The sequence below is a fragment of the Citrus clementina genome, unplaced genomic scaffold (assembly GCF_000493195.1).
Source record: "Citrus clementina cultivar Clemenules unplaced genomic scaffold, Citrus_clementina_v1.0 scaffold_4, whole genome shotgun sequence".
Taxonomy (NCBI): domain Eukaryota; kingdom Viridiplantae; phylum Streptophyta; class Magnoliopsida; order Sapindales; family Rutaceae; genus Citrus; species Citrus x clementina.
In genome coordinates this window covers 24,519,838-24,534,747 of record NW_006262274.1, presented here as the reverse complement: position 1 = coordinate 24,534,747, position 14,910 = coordinate 24,519,838, and the positions used below count along the sequence as shown (strand labels likewise).

The 14,910-nt window shown below is 34.2% G+C and overlaps 2 protein-coding genes and 1 non-coding gene across 7 annotated transcripts; 1 reads left to right on the top strand and 2 right to left on the bottom strand.

Annotated features, from left to right (window-relative positions):
- Positions 1-2,300: 2,300 nt before the first annotated feature.
- On the bottom strand, positions 2,301-9,106 carry LOC18043543 (putative pentatricopeptide repeat-containing protein At5g13230, mitochondrial). 4 transcript variants are annotated; one of them, XM_024185803.1, is made up of 4 exons: positions 5,644-9,106; positions 5,105-5,412; positions 4,275-4,308; positions 2,301-2,603 (listed from the first exon to the last, which is right to left on the bottom strand). In XM_024185803.1, the coding sequence occupies exon 1, from the start codon at positions 8,220-8,222 to the stop codon at positions 5,724-5,726; it is 2,499 nt and encodes an 832-aa protein (XP_024041571.1). In that variant the 5' UTR covers positions 8,223-9,106; the 3' UTR covers positions 2,301-2,603; positions 4,275-4,308; positions 5,105-5,412; positions 5,644-5,723. The 4 variants fall into 4 exon arrangements, with proteins under 4 accessions (XP_024041571.1, XP_024041572.1, XP_006438846.1 ...); XM_024185804.1 differs by lacking the exon at positions 4,275-4,308; XM_006438783.2 differs by lacking the exon at positions 2,301-2,603 and having other exon boundaries at positions 3,287-4,308.
- Positions 8,603-8,687, top strand: LOC112099425. Its single transcript, XR_002906227.1, has one exon. It is a non-coding gene; the product is annotated as a small nucleolar RNA SNORD36 (small nucleolar RNA).
- A 2,383-nt stretch (positions 9,107-11,489) lies between the features above and the next one.
- LOC18043542 (protein TIFY 9) lies at positions 11,490-13,865 on the bottom strand. 2 transcript variants are annotated; one of them, XM_006438781.2, is made up of 7 exons: positions 13,568-13,865; positions 13,298-13,448; positions 13,097-13,184; positions 12,857-12,971; positions 12,635-12,692; positions 12,283-12,317; positions 11,518-11,899 (listed from the first exon to the last, which is right to left on the bottom strand). In XM_006438781.2, the coding sequence occupies exons 1-7, from the start codon at positions 13,671-13,673 to the stop codon at positions 11,895-11,897; spliced, it is 558 nt and encodes a 185-aa protein (XP_006438844.1). In that variant the 5' UTR covers positions 13,674-13,865; the 3' UTR covers positions 11,518-11,894. The 2 variants fall into 2 exon arrangements, with proteins under 2 accessions (XP_006438845.1, XP_006438844.1); XM_006438782.2 differs by lacking the exon at positions 12,283-12,317 and having other exon boundaries at positions 11,490-11,899.
- Between the last annotated feature and the right edge of the window lie 1,045 nt (positions 13,866-14,910).

The following is a 14,910-nucleotide window of genomic DNA, read 5'->3' as shown; positions in this document are numbered from 1 at the left end:
AAAAAATTTGCACACCCACAAAAGTTGTTCCTAATAATAATAATAATAATAATAATAATACACACATAAGACAAATTAAACAGCAATAAATGATGAATCCCAGCAGCTTAGCTCAATCGAGTTGGCACTCTATCTGAAGTCTAAACCCTAACCCTAAACCCTAACGAAAAGCAGCTATAACCTCGTATCAAGTGCTACATATATCTCCGCACGTTTCCATAGCTCAATTGTGTGTGTATAGATATGTATTATTATACCTTTCATGCATATCACCGTGCATATTCACAGTTGTCATCAAATTCTTGATTGCCTATATAATCTAAGTATGATTTAGACCAATTATAATATTAAAAAGTGTCAAAGACGTACAAAATAATACATACATAACACAGAATTATATAGGAAAAACCGACACCGTATTGATGTTTGTGCCACACCTTTAAGAAAATTTATCCGCTGTATCGAAGGCGTGGACACTGATTACCGAGCTCACAAGAACAATGATGACGATCGCTATTGCGCTTGCGCATGATATTATATATCGCAAAAGGTTATTATATGGTAGTTGATGGTTCAAGAGAAACAATCGTACGCCCTCGTAATTCGCATGCTTTTTGTTAATTTCATTTTATTTTGCATGGACGTGCGTGGGGTTCGTTCGTTTTTTTTTCCGTGGGGCCCGACTCCCTGGCTGCGCGTGCGAAGCCCAAGTTCATGGGGGGGCTCTCCTGTGGGCTCCGCACTACCCCCACAACTCCTTTAATCAACACGTATTTGATAATTTTTAATTACCATCATCATTGCCATCTTTTACTAATCCACATTATTTTTTAGTACAATTTTCAAAGGCTATTGTAATTACAAAGCCCTTTTAGTGTTATTATAATACCTGTAATTAATTAATTCTTTAATTCTTCGAGTTGAGCGTTTGTTAAACTTAAAGAGGAGGTTAAACATTCTGGTCAAAATTAAATTTGTTTCTCTCTTCCGTTGTCTTTATTTCTTTAAAGGGTCCCATTAGTTCATGGAAACTAAAATTCATTTGACGAATTTATCTAATCTAATTTTCTAAGAGCATGGAGCTGAAGGCATTTGTCATGGTTGAGTCACGTCGACGTTTGATTGATCATAATAAAAAGGTGAAAACGGAAACGATGAAACGTGAATCTTGCCAAGATGCCAATTGCTCGGCACTTTTATATATGCGATACCATCATCAAAGCCATCGCTTGTTGAATGATATGGGTCCATAAAATATGGTCGATTGGCCAAAGGAAATTCTCATATGGTGTAAATTGACATTCCTGGGAACTCATTGTAGGGTAATAAAATGATCGGTGAAGCTATATTCATGTCTTTTTCTGGACAGATGAGATTATTGGGTGGTACTGATGATAAAACAATCGTGATAAACAAAGATTGAAGCCCATATCCAATCTGGAGTTGTTCGTGTTTTGCAGCTAAAGAAAACCTTCAGTTAACATAAACCAGAAGGCTTTAATCGTCAGACAAGGCAAGATAATGAAACTTTATAAATGCATGGCAGTTATAAGCTGTGGTTGCTCCAGGCTCACAGTCTATGAGTGTGAAAGTGTAAATGGAAGTCAAAAGGAAAAGCAAACTTGAATAACTAATCACATATGGGGTACAAACAGATTAAAGTGAGTGGGCCAAGAGCTTGTCGACTGAAAAGTATATATTTTTTTTTTTGAAAAGAGACTGAAAAGTAATTTAGTTGTACAGCAATGCATTAATCACTTTTTGGCAATTGAAATCTGACTTAGCAGTCGGTTCAATAGAAATTAGAAGTTAGGCAAGAATTCAACTTCTATATTACATGTTTGATTCACCGTGCTATTAACATATAAATTAAGACCCACCAATTTGCTATTTACACCAAAACTTTGAGTTCAGATTCGGAACGTGAGCATATTGTTCTGCACGTGACTGATTGAGGAGGATTTTTCATCTTTATTAACCAGTTGGATACTTTGTTGTCAGCTTAGCTTAGGCTAGATAAATTATACTCATAGTTTCAGCCTTAACCAATCATATCTCGTCATTTATAAAAGTGATATATTGGCAGCTTAGCTTAGCTTAGCGAAATTATATCCATGATTTCAGCCTTAACCAATCATGTTTCGTCATTTATAGCCGAATGGCTCAACAAGGGATTAGTTATCATGCATGTTTACAGCCTTGATTCATTATTCACGTCTCTTTCAGTACCTGCATTGAAGTTGTTTTAAGGAAGTCTTGATGATGTACATTTGAAGTCTAATTTAATAAATTTTGTGGGATAGGCAAAGCTAAAATTACAAGATTTTGATGAATTTCTATGTACAAGTTCAGAGAATGCTCACAACTTTGGATCTAAAATAATAGTTTACAAAATTACAATAATAAAAGCATCATGATCAATCAATCATTGAGATGCTCAAAAGCATACTTTAGCCCACTTCTGCAATTCTCCAAGTTGTCTTATCCACGCAATGCGTGTGGCTACCAAGATGCAGTGAGCTCCAATTTCATCTTCAATTTGAAAACCATATATGTTGGTGTATTGAATATACGGAAGCTGAGCCGGTGGCAATATAGTTAACCTGAAATAATAGAATCAGTGAAATTAGTTTAAGAAAAGTGTACTGAAAAAATGCCAACGTGCAATTGCACAACAAAGAAAATAAATTGATGAGTGTGATGAAATTTTCATAAGGGTAAAATCTGACAACATCCTGATATAAAAGAATTTCCATGAGATTTACACTCACAAAGTTTGGCCTTTGCTCATTTCAAAAGCAAGCACAAGTCATAATCAACAATTTTCTAACAAGGATAGTTTCCTACTTCTAGGATTCAGGCAAATGGCCTAAGCTACAACTGTCATTCCAGAGAATTCCATGTCTCAATCGAAGTGAATCATCGAGGCTTTCATTGTAGAGCCCCAGTGGGAAAGATTAAATAGGGGAAAAACAGTAAGGTGACAGCAGCAATAATGGAGCAACAAGGCACCATTTAGTTGGTTAGTCCATTCTTTTCTTAGCTCAATCTTGCTAATGTACCAGCATCTTACCCTCAATGAGTCCCTTTGAATTAAACATCAAAATCTATGCAGCAAAAAAGAGAGTGGATACATTGCCATGCATAATCCGAAGTAAAATATAAGCAGCAGCAAAATTAACGGGACCAACATTAGTAACACCTGTGGTAGGAAGCAATTGTTCATACTGGAAATCAACAGTTGTGTGCGGGCAAATTCCAAGGCAGCAGCATGAAAGATAAAAAACCTCCAATCCAAGCCCTATAACCAACAGAGGAACTAGGAGGAAAAAGGAAGCACTTCCCTTAGGCAAGGTCATTTCTAGAAAGGGATATTTCATGGGTAATCCAAACAATTTTGACTTTGCACCATCCACTACCACCTAAAATACTATCATGTTATGAGAAGCAATCTCCAAGTCCAAACATTAGTGATATGGCTTTCTGAATAATCAATATACTGAATTTTCTGAGTGATGTCAGCCTGACATCACAGGCACAAGAAAGTATGAAATTACTATGGTTCGAAGCTATAAAAGTTTTGCCATGTATCATAAATATTATCATTGCACCATAGATGCAAATACCAATATGGAAAAAAAATAGTAAACTAAACACGATCCCACTTTACAAAGGACTTGATAACGTTAAGTTAGTGCGTGAACATCCTAACAGTGACAATGACGGCGCATGCCAAAAAATTCGTGAAATAGAATGTTGGTCAGAACTAAAAGTCTAAAATGATAATCTCCAAAGATAAACCCACGATTAAAAGATTGTTCAAAGAACAGCATCATCATGTAAAATTGCTATATGTCACTTGTTATGCTGGTCATGATAGACTTTAGGTAGATATTTCATGAATGCCAAGTAAATATCAAAATACTATAGAAATAAGGAGCAAATGCAAAAAATGGAAAAAAAAATTAAAAAAGAGAAAGATTTATAGCAGAAATAGGGATGGAAGTAAGCAGCTACTGGCAACAAGATAGCATGTAACATGGAGACAGAGAGTTTGCAGATCAAATTCACAAGGGCATACAACACCATTTTAATATTCTTCAGCCAAAGATCATTTCAATGAAAGGACCCGAAAGGAGATAAATAAGGTAAAGATGAAAGAAGGAGGTGAACACAATCAAGAAATGGAGATGTAAAAGCCCGTGAATGCAATGAGATTAAGTAACTGTTGAGGGAAATAAGAAAATACAACTAGAAACAGATAAAGTCACTACCTTCAAGCTGACTATGATCCATGTGAGTTTGAAACTGTTTCAAAGAAATTGAATTTTCAACAACAATCACCACAGCTCAATTGATTAGCTCCCAAATAAAATGTATTCCAATGATATATATGCATGTAGGCTAGATGAAAAGACAACCTATGCTACATAAGGGTCCCAAAGCTACAACTGTGTGCAAAACCAAACAACCATAAATGATGTATAAATTAATTGTAAACCATTAGATACTAAATTAGGTCTATATGAAGTTTATGGAAAGTAAAAACCTAAGATTAGCCTTTGACAATCATAACAAATTACATGATGCAAAAATTAGTCATGAGTTACATGGCTCTGTCGGTATATCGTTTTAAAACTGTTTTGAAGCAACAAATAAAGGTATATAAAATCTGAATTTCTTGATGTAGATTATACATAGCATGAGAAGTTTCAAACAATGAAATCCAATACACGAACAAAAAAAGGAATGACTTAATAAATACTTTTTCTGCTAGAAATTATTTTAAGTATCAAGTGATTCAACAATTAGACCGTTGGAGTTATCGTATTATTTAGTTTAGGATTTATTTGTTTAACCATAAGTATTCTTTCCAGAGGAGTATGGACAGTTAATACCAACATGGCCGGAATATGAGGATCCAAATTCATACAATGTAATCTAGCAGTAACCAATTGTTTCTCCATTACAGGCCATAGTTCAGATACAAACTAATATAACACCAAAAGAAAGCTACTAACGTAAAAGTACCTTAAGAAGAACAACATTCATAAAACAAATATATAATACCAAGAATCTTGCCTTCACATTATCTGCAGTTTACCTTGCTGGGAGAGGAACAATTGCATGATTTTGCTGGATGCAAAAGCTACAAGAATGTTTGTCGATGTACCACACAATTCAACCTAGGAAGAACATTCCAACCTCCAAGATTCTGATTTCTGATCTGTGATCAACCATAAGTCTGCAAGCTCAATTAAGAAAATGTTCAAACAGGTTACCATCCAAGAATAGAGAAGCCATTAAGACAAAATCTTACAGTATGGGATACATCAAATGGTATGGGATACATCAAATGGTACAGGCATGGTCCTTTCTATATCTTTATGTCAAAAGGTTGTGGCATGTGACCTGCCTTCACGCAGTGCAAAAACATGGTTTTAAAGAAGAATAAAGTTTTATAATTAATAATTCAGATTCATACAATTACATTATCCTAAAATGGATCTCTATTCTTCTGCTTGTACTTCTACCTCTTTTATTTTTGAAGCAACTCAAAATTTATCGATCAAGATAAAGCAAACTAATAAACAATAATTTGTAAAATGCACCTAACAGATTTTTTCAGGGATTCACAATCACCTAAACAAATTGAGAACATGCTCAGAAACTTCGTCGATGATGAAAATTCTTTTCCCCCAGATATCAATAAGGCACATCAATCACCAGAAATCGCCACAAGAGCAGCATCCGTCCTGAAAGTGATGGAACCGGTGGACATCTCTGATGATAATTTCTCGCTGTACTATCTTCGATATTATCTTTATTGCAGTATGACAATCCACACATATTCGGAGATTTTTAATGATACGAATAGGGCTACTAGGGGGCATTTTAAATAGTGCAAAAGCTAGAGCTAATTTTTCACTGTGCACCCACAAGTATCGTTCCTTTTCATCTTCCTTCACATCTCGCAATACAGCACTAAGATCAGGAATATAACCTGCCTTCCTGGATTTCATGTTCAACCACTCCAACATCCCTCTAATGATGTTCATGTCTGCATGTGAGGTGTCCCCTGCTCTGAAATAATGAACCATACCCTGGTTCTCAATCCAACTTAGCCCTGGTTCCTTCTTCACTCCTTTTTTTTTCATGCTTTTTCTAACAGAAGCAGCTTTTTCCCAACTCCTTGCCATGGCATATATGTTTGAAAGTAACACATGGGTTGCCTCATCTTCGGGTTCAAAATCTAAAATGTGTTGGGCGGAAAGTCTTCCAATCTCAACATTATTATGAATTATGCAAGCACCAAGTAAGGCACGCCAGATCATGACACTTGGCTGAAACGGGATTCCCTCAATCAACTTAGCGGCCTTATCAAGATGGCCTGCTCTGCCAAGAAGTGAGACCATACTAGTGTAATGCTCTATACATGGTTCAATACCATAGTCCGCTACCATAGATTTAAAATAAGCTTCACCCTGCTCAAGGAGTCCTCCATTACTACATGCTGATAGAACGCCAACAAAAGTCAAATTGTTAGGTCTCCACCCTCTTTGCTGCATCAGGTCAAAAACCTTTAAGACCTCTGCACTTAGACCATGCATGGAGTATCCTGAGATCATAGCATTCCACGAAACTTCATTCCAGTCATTCATCATGTCAAAAACCAAACGTGCATCAGTGATGCTTCCACACTTTGCATACATATCTATCAAAGCATTAGCGACCACGACATCCATGTCATAATTTGCTTTGACAGTCAAGCAATGAACCTGCATTCCTGGCTCCAAGGCTGCTAAACTTGCACAAGCGCGAAGAACACTAGAGTACGTCACTTCAGTTGCTGGAACTTGCTCCTCAAGCATTTTTGAGAACATAATCATTGCCTTCCCCACCTCCCCTAATTGCACATAGCCAACAATCATTGTGTTCCAAGTCACGTGATTTCTCTTTGGTGATTCGGCAAATAATTCCACAGAGTTCTCCATCCTTCCACATTTAGCATAGACATCCATGAGTGCATTTGAAACAAACACATCCGAGAGAAGACCAACCCTGACCACCAGAGAATGGATTTGCTTCCCCAAATCCAAACCCTCCATAGTTGCACAAGCTTGCAGAACACTAACAAATGTAAACTGATTAGGTGCAACAAAAGCTTGTCTCATCCTACAGAACAGCTCTACTGCATCTATACTCAGGTCAGTCTGAGCATATCTGGCAATCATGAAGCTCCACGGAATCACATCCTTTTTAGGCATCTCCTCAAATATACGCCTAGCGTTGCTAATCTCCCCAGACTTAGTATACAAATCAAGCAAAGCAACAGCCACGTAAAGATCCACTTCATAACGAGTTTTTAAAGCACACCCATGAGCACTCTTAGCAACACGAATGGTGTCCAATCCAAGACAAGCTTTAAGCACAAAAGCAAAGGTAAAATTATTCGGTTTGAACCCAACAGCCCTCATTTGAGAGAAAAAATTCAATGCTTCCTCAAAACAATCATTCTCAGCATAGCAAGCAACCATTCCAGTCCAAGTAACCATGTCCTTACAAATAATCCCATCAAAAACTTTTCTAGCAAATTCGACACAACCACAAACAGAGAACGCATCGATCAGCGCCGTCCCAACAAAAGCATTACTGTCATGACCAAGCTTATATACACACGCAAAAACACAAGGGCAAAGCTCTGCCCACCCCATACTGACAAGCACTTTCAAAAAAGCAGTAAACGCAAAAGGATTAAGCTCATGACCTTCCCTATGAAGTGTAGAAAACAACCCAACAGCCTCAACAAATTGAGACGACACAGTGTAACCCTGAATTGTAGTAACAAACGATATGGTATTTCTCTCGGGCATTTCATCGAACAGTTTAGTTGCATCAGGTAACTGGTTTAACTTCACGTAAACATTAAGAAGCACGTTAGTTGCGAATAGATCTAAGCAGTTACCCTTCTTCAGGACTTGACAATGAATTGTCATTGCCGTTTGGAGGTCGTCGTTTTGGATACAGCTTTGAAGTGACGTGGCGTAGGAATGAGAATTGAACTCCGAGACTGAGAATGTTATCGGTGTGGTTGTAGAATTGCTGCATTGTTGAGTCGATAAAGCTGCTTGACCTGATAACCCACGTAGCCATGCGTTGATTTTACTTTGACGTGTAAGTTGTTTGCATGAAAATGTTTTGTAATTGAACAATCTAATCATGTGATGAGATTATTGAGACTCGGTTTTGACTGGAGTTGAGTTGGCGCAAGCCGCCTGCGGGAGGGAGCCGAAACGCTGCGTTTAAAGTGCTATAGTAAGACGGTGCGTTTAACTGATGGGAACAGAAGAACGACGTCGTTGGATGGGGTCTTTTAGCAACCTAGGGTTTCGGGGGGGTCGTGGTCTATAAAAAGGAGTGCTGCGGCCGCTGCACCTGCACGGCGCTTGCCTACCCTCTTGAACTTGATGCATGGGTTACTTTGAGATTTTTATTGGTTTGTTTTGGTTTGGTTTTTCCTTTTTCCTTTTTCTTTCTTCATTTTTCCGGTTTTATTTCTTCGGTTCCTTTCGTTTTGCAATTTGTTTTTGCTTCTTAATCTGAGCAGATGATGATACAAAAACATTATTCATAGCTGATGAAGCCGTGATGCTTCTAAAAGTCGAGCTTTTTAAAACTGATGCTCCGTAATTCATTTTCTTGCCCATCTTTCTTGTCATGGACTTATCTCTTTTTGAGTTATTATTACTAAGTTCCATCGTCGAACACTTTTTAGTTTTTTCTTTTTCCTACCATATTCTAAATTTAAAAATAAAAAAAAATTGTTGTTGTAAGCAGAGTTTGTGGATTTCCTCATTTATCATTCTAATTCGTATTTTTGAACTCTCTGATGTAATATTTTGGTAGTGAATCGAAACCAAAAAGCGTTCACAATTATCCTGAGTTTTGGCTAACATTTTGATGTGGCTGAGAAATTCTAATTTTGAAGCGCCGCCTAGCTAGGGTATAGATTCACAAGAATTTCTCCCATTTGTATAGCTCCCATCTTTGCTGAATCTGAACTGGGAAATTTTATCTTTACATAGAACTTAACGTTATAGGATATTAGGACCATTCAAGCGGATTTCATTTTGCGAATAAGGGCTACTAAAAAATCACAAAAAAAAAGTTTTTAATAAATCTAATCGTAGGATAATCTCAATTTTTGTTCAAAATTTGGGTTTGAGAAGATGAATTTGAATAAGAGCTATTTACAGAAATGACGCAGAGGAGTAATTCAGAAAATAAATAGAATTAATTAATGAGAAGGGAAGGGATGGGTGTGATGATATGAACTGAGATGGTGCATTTAGAACATTTGGGCCGAGCTGGGCTTCTGGCCCAAGTAATTCTCACTTAACTCTGAAAACTTTCGACAACGGTACAGAGGAGTTTGCTTTAGTTTACTACTCCAATTTAACAGTAAGCAATCTGTGAACCCTAAAATAAAAGGTAAATGAACGATCTTATGCAACCTTCGATGGTATCAAGATAAAAGCAAAGAAGGATCAAGTCGGTTTACAGAATATATTTGAAAACAATCTGCCGCCAGCATTGTTCACGTTTTGAAAAACTCAGACCCAACCTCTTCCACTTTGCAACTTAACCTAACCTACCAGAAAAGAATTAAACCTAACATCACTTAATTCACATGTCCAATTTGGACAACTATCCCCACCAACCCACCCTTTACCCTTTGTGGGGAAAGTAGTTCAATTATTTTGCTTCCCAGTTCCCACCATTGATTATTTGATTTGTTCAGTTTATTTGTTTTGGGCAGGCATGGGCATTTTGTCCACACTCACACGACTTGAAAAAGTTTTGGTTCAGTTTGGGCATATTTAAAGAAATAAATAATTCCCAGGAGTTTGGTTTGAGAAGAATAGTGTTAGACAGTAGATGTCATAAATCCTTTCATTACGTCAAATATTATGAAATTTTTGAAATTATATTACATTTTTGAAATATAAGTTATATTAAATTTCAATAAATTGCTGTATGAATTATTAAAAGATAACACTTTACTATATTAATTTTTTTAAATATAAATTTACTATATTTCCATCAATTTCATTAGTTGACTTATAAAATACTAATTTAACCTTAAGAATAAATCCTAAAATTAAAAAAAAAATGATACAAACCAATGCCATGTGAATGTACAATTAGGTCCTACTCTTTAGTGTAGAACAGCATATTGTTACCACTTAAATTTATAATGATAACTCAATGACAATATTGTCCATGTAATTGATATCTAGTATATGATCAACTGTAAATTGACAAAAACGTAGTAAATTGTTACTTTTCAATAATTCATGTAGTTGTTTTTATTATTTCACAATACTTGCCGAAATGAAAGGATTAAAATCCTAAGATTTAATTATAAATTTAGGTTTTATTCAGTGAAAATATAATTTTACCCATGTGACATTATTGTAACATCATCATTAGACTAACAGCAGTGATAAAATTGTATTAAACTGGTGTCTTTAAGAAATTAATGTAGTGAAGTGTTACCTTTAAATAATTTATATAGTGGTTTGTTATTTCAAAATATTTGATGTAGTGAAAGGATAATAGCATTAAAATTTTATCCTAAAATTTCATCTCAAATGATATGACATTCATTAAATGGATGGCAAGATAAAATTAAATGTTCTGTATCATTACTCATTCTAATATAATATAAAATTAAATGTTCTGTATCATTACTCATTCTAATATAACGTTTTATCGACTAAGATGAATTTTCAATCCACAATGGTAATATTTGACTAATATTGATACAACTACAAACTCTATTATACAAATTATTTTTATACTTGCTTATGTGACATAAGATAATTGATTGAATGAAATATTACATATTCAACAAAGAGTTTGTATAGAATAATTTGAAGGTTCAAAGAACCTTCATAATCTAGACTTATTTAATTAAAGAAAAATCAAATGGTAAATTGCACCTGTTCAATCAGCAAGCTTGAATATCAATCCTTAGTTCTTGAGAATCATCACAAATTAGACTAAGCCTGCACTTACAAAGGCACTTTGATGCTTTTTTCAGTATTTGTTTTATCTATTTGATTTTATATCATCAGATGCAATAACTACTTTTGTCTATATTTAAAATCCAATACTTGATTTAGTTAGTAATCACGTGTTTTTTGTCATCTTACTTTCAGATTTATTCGTTGAATTATTTCTGATTTTTTTTTTTTTTTGTGAATTATTGTATGGTTACTGATTTTTTTTTTTTTTCGATATCATTACAAAGATATATCTATTACACATATTTATAATGTTTGTTGAACAGATATTGCAATGTAAGTGGCAGCACCAACTACGCATATCTAAAATAGATGAACAATAGGTGCTGAATTAAACTTTCAGTCAAAACCAAACTAATTAAATCAAACATCACATGCTTGCACTTCATATAATAAATACACTCAACCAAAAGAATAGCCATAATAATAATGGAAGGAAGGTACAACATGAGTATTCAAAGAAAAGGTCAGAATACATATGACTTCAACGACATTAATAGATTAATAATCAAATGTCGCAAATAAAATTAGGAATGGGGCCAAAGGAGAGGAAACCGCAACGAACGAGACCGTTCTATTTGTATATAATATTACATCCAATGAGTCAAACGAGGCAGGCTATTAAGTACGACCAAAAGCTCAACCTCCGAAAAGATGGAAACAGAATTTCTACAAAACTACTCTTGTGCCCATTAACTTTCTCCTCTTTTTAGGCCGGCAATAACATCAATCTCCATTGATCTTCATGTCCCAATTACCAAAACGCGTTTTTTTAAGTGTGGCATGAATAAGGAGACACCAAAGTCAATCTGCATACATATATCACAAATTCAAAACCGCGTGTTATTTATTGTACTTTGCTTAAAGGAATTCAAACACGTGTTAGAAAAAATAAATAATTAACAGTAGCTCTAACATGTCGACAATTCGCAAAAGAAGCAATGTTTTGAAAAGAAAAATAAAAAATAAAAATCGTAAGAGTCCGATCCCGGTGATTCAACATCGCGTGTTGCTCTCCGGGAATTATTCCCAGTTGGGATCATGCAATCCCACATACGCTTAAAATATATGATATCAAATGAGTGTGTAAGACGTTTTCAAACTTAAAATTAAAAGGAAACAAAATCAATTGGCGGATAAAATTAAAAAGTCGCCATGAGTAGCTCCTATTTCTCATGAGTATAGCATTTACCGCTTAGTTGCTTGATATCAGACTCCATATCATTCCTGATTTTCACAAAGAGACTTATGTAAATAAAATTGTTTTCTTACTTTTAAAAAGATAATTTTTTTCATTTCTCTATTACAATAATTTAGAAAAAAAAAAGAGAAATAATAAGGCTCATGTGACATGTATTTGCAAGTTACTATAACTAAGTACGAGCTTTTGATAAATTACATGAAATATATAAAAATATAATGTATCATATTTAAGGTAATTGTGACATTTTCTTTTTTCAACTAATAGAATAGAATATCACGCAAAATTCGCTACAAAATAAGAGAAGCTGATAAGGCGAATTCAATATTGAGACGCGGATTACCTCTCTTTGCGTTTCTCCAGAAATCTCTGGAGTGACTTTCTCCTCGCAATTGGCAGATCTGCAAATTACAAATACGTTTTATTTATTATTATTATTTTTAATTAATCTTCCATTAATCTAAATAATAAGCTCAAGCTTTTAATAAATACTCATTCGTGGGTTATTGTGAGGGAAAAGATAATAATAATAATAATAATTAATGAGACATGGATCAACGCTAACCTCCAGTATTAAGAGTCTCAAGCAGCTGTTGTTGCTGATCGCTTGCAACATTAGCATCATTTGATTCGAAACTTTTTGAGTTTCCTTCAACAGCAAGTTTCAGAATGTGCTCAGCCTGTAACATTTGATATTTTAATCAACAAATTCTGAGAACCAAAAACTTACCGAAAGTAGAAAATTAAAAATTAAATTAACTTAATGCGTGTCCGCAGTGGTTCAAGCTTTAAAGTTTAAACAAACCTTCTCTCGATGAACATCAAAAACAGCGACGGTTCCGTTATAAAATATAGTCAGAGGAGCTGTTTCCGAAACGTTCTCTGAACCAGACCTGAAAACATATAGATATATTTCTTTTCTAAGAAAATGATAAATATTTTCGCAACAAAAATAATTCAATATTCTTTTATTTTTAGGAAATAGAGATTTATTATATTCAAGTACTTTGGAATGTGCCTGTACAGAGGCACGTCGGGAAACGTAATCGGCTCTTCTTTTGGAGTAGACGGCAAAGAGATTGATGATTTCGCAGAACCGGAAGCAATCACAGATTTAATAATCTCAGGATTAATCTTCGAAATGGCGCCTTGAATGTCTGAAAATGAAAAAAATGAAAACAATTATATACATAAATAAATATACATGTATGTATATCTGAAAAAGAAAATAGAAAAAGGAAAAATCAAATCAAACCAGAAGTATAAAGAAAGATACCTCGAAAGCTTCTTTGGCGAGGAAATTTCTTGAACTGAGGCTTGTTAGAGGAGTTTTCTTTATTCTCCAAGCCGAAGAAATCGAGTTCAACGGTAGCTCGAGACATGGCTAATGAAGAAAAATGTTGAGTAGTGAATGAATCGTGAGAGACGAGTTGAAGAAAAGAAAAACGAACTTTGGCTTTAGATGTTTGGAGAAGTTGAACAACTTAATTGGTAAAGCGGGAGGGAGATGGAGATGAAGCACGAGGTACGCATGACATGAGAATTCGAAATTGTGTGAGAGAGAGAAAGAGGGGTGGAGCGCTCGCAAAGTTATATAGATTTAAGGCACACGTCTTCCACGAGGTATCCATTAAAAGGAGCGGGTCCCGCTAATTAGCAGTTACATAATCTTTTGTTGGTATAAGATACCGTATCTCTCTACAAACTTTCGTAGGCTGTACATTTAATCCTCGCTGTCTTGCACTCGAAAAATTTTAGAATATATTTGAGATGTCATGTTATTTATATAATAAATAATAATATTATAATATATATATATATATATATTTATTTTAAACTATTATTATATAAATAATAATTATATTTATTATACATATATCAATTAATTATCGTACACCTAAGATATTTTAAAATTTCTCCTTGGGCTCTTTATGTGATGAACGAATTTAATTTTGTACACCAAATCTTGTAGTGGAAATATTGGTCTTCTGCCCTGTGCCGAAAGACGAATTTACCCCGCTTGGATTTTTGTGAGTTGTGAAAAACGTACTTGCGAGATTTTTCATTTTTTAATTTAAATAAAAAAGAATATTATCTTATTTATGCTTTTCTACAAGAGACAAGATAATACGGAATTTAAATCAAATCAATAACTTTAACTGAAATAAAAGATGAAGGTATAAATATCTGAGTTGGACTATTAGGATCCCTCTAATCTCCTCATGAACCTTTTTTTTTCAATTATACTTATTTTACTTCAAAAATATCGTTTATTATTTTCTCACATAACTTTTCATTCAATTCTTTTATTATTAAACTCAAACTAGTATGGTATTGTTTTTTATTACTTTTGTAATCTTACATTGCCCTACACATAAATAAATAAAAAATTTGGGTGACAATTTTTTTAATGTTAATCATTGTTAAAATTATAATTTAAAAGAAATCTTAAGTACAAAAATATTTAATCAATAAGAAACATAAAAAATAGATTATTCTAAATTTGAACAATTTATATTAATAGGTAATTTTTTTTTTTTAAAAAAAGAAGGATTGATTATGAATATAAATAATTTGTTAGAAAAAAAATTATATGTTAGTTTAAATCTTATTTGTCCT

Excerpts from the sequence above, each read along its gene's own strand:
- LOC18043542 (XM_006438781.2), bottom strand. The coding sequence starts at position 13,673 with ATGTCTCGAGCTACCGTTGAACTCGATTTCTTCGGCTTGGAGAATAAA. Across the intron at positions 13,185-13,297 it reads CTGTACAGGCACATTCCAAA|GTCTGGTTCAGAGAACGTTT; the intron begins GTACTTGAATAT and ends ATATGTTTTCAG. Across the intron at positions 12,318-12,634 it reads CTGGAGAAACGCAAAGAGAG|GAATGATATGGAGTCTGATA; the intron begins GTAATCCGCGTC and ends TGTGAAAATCAG.
- LOC18043543 (XM_024185803.1), bottom strand. The coding sequence starts at position 8,222 with ATGATTAGATTGTTCAATTACAAAACATTTTCATGCAAACAACTTACA.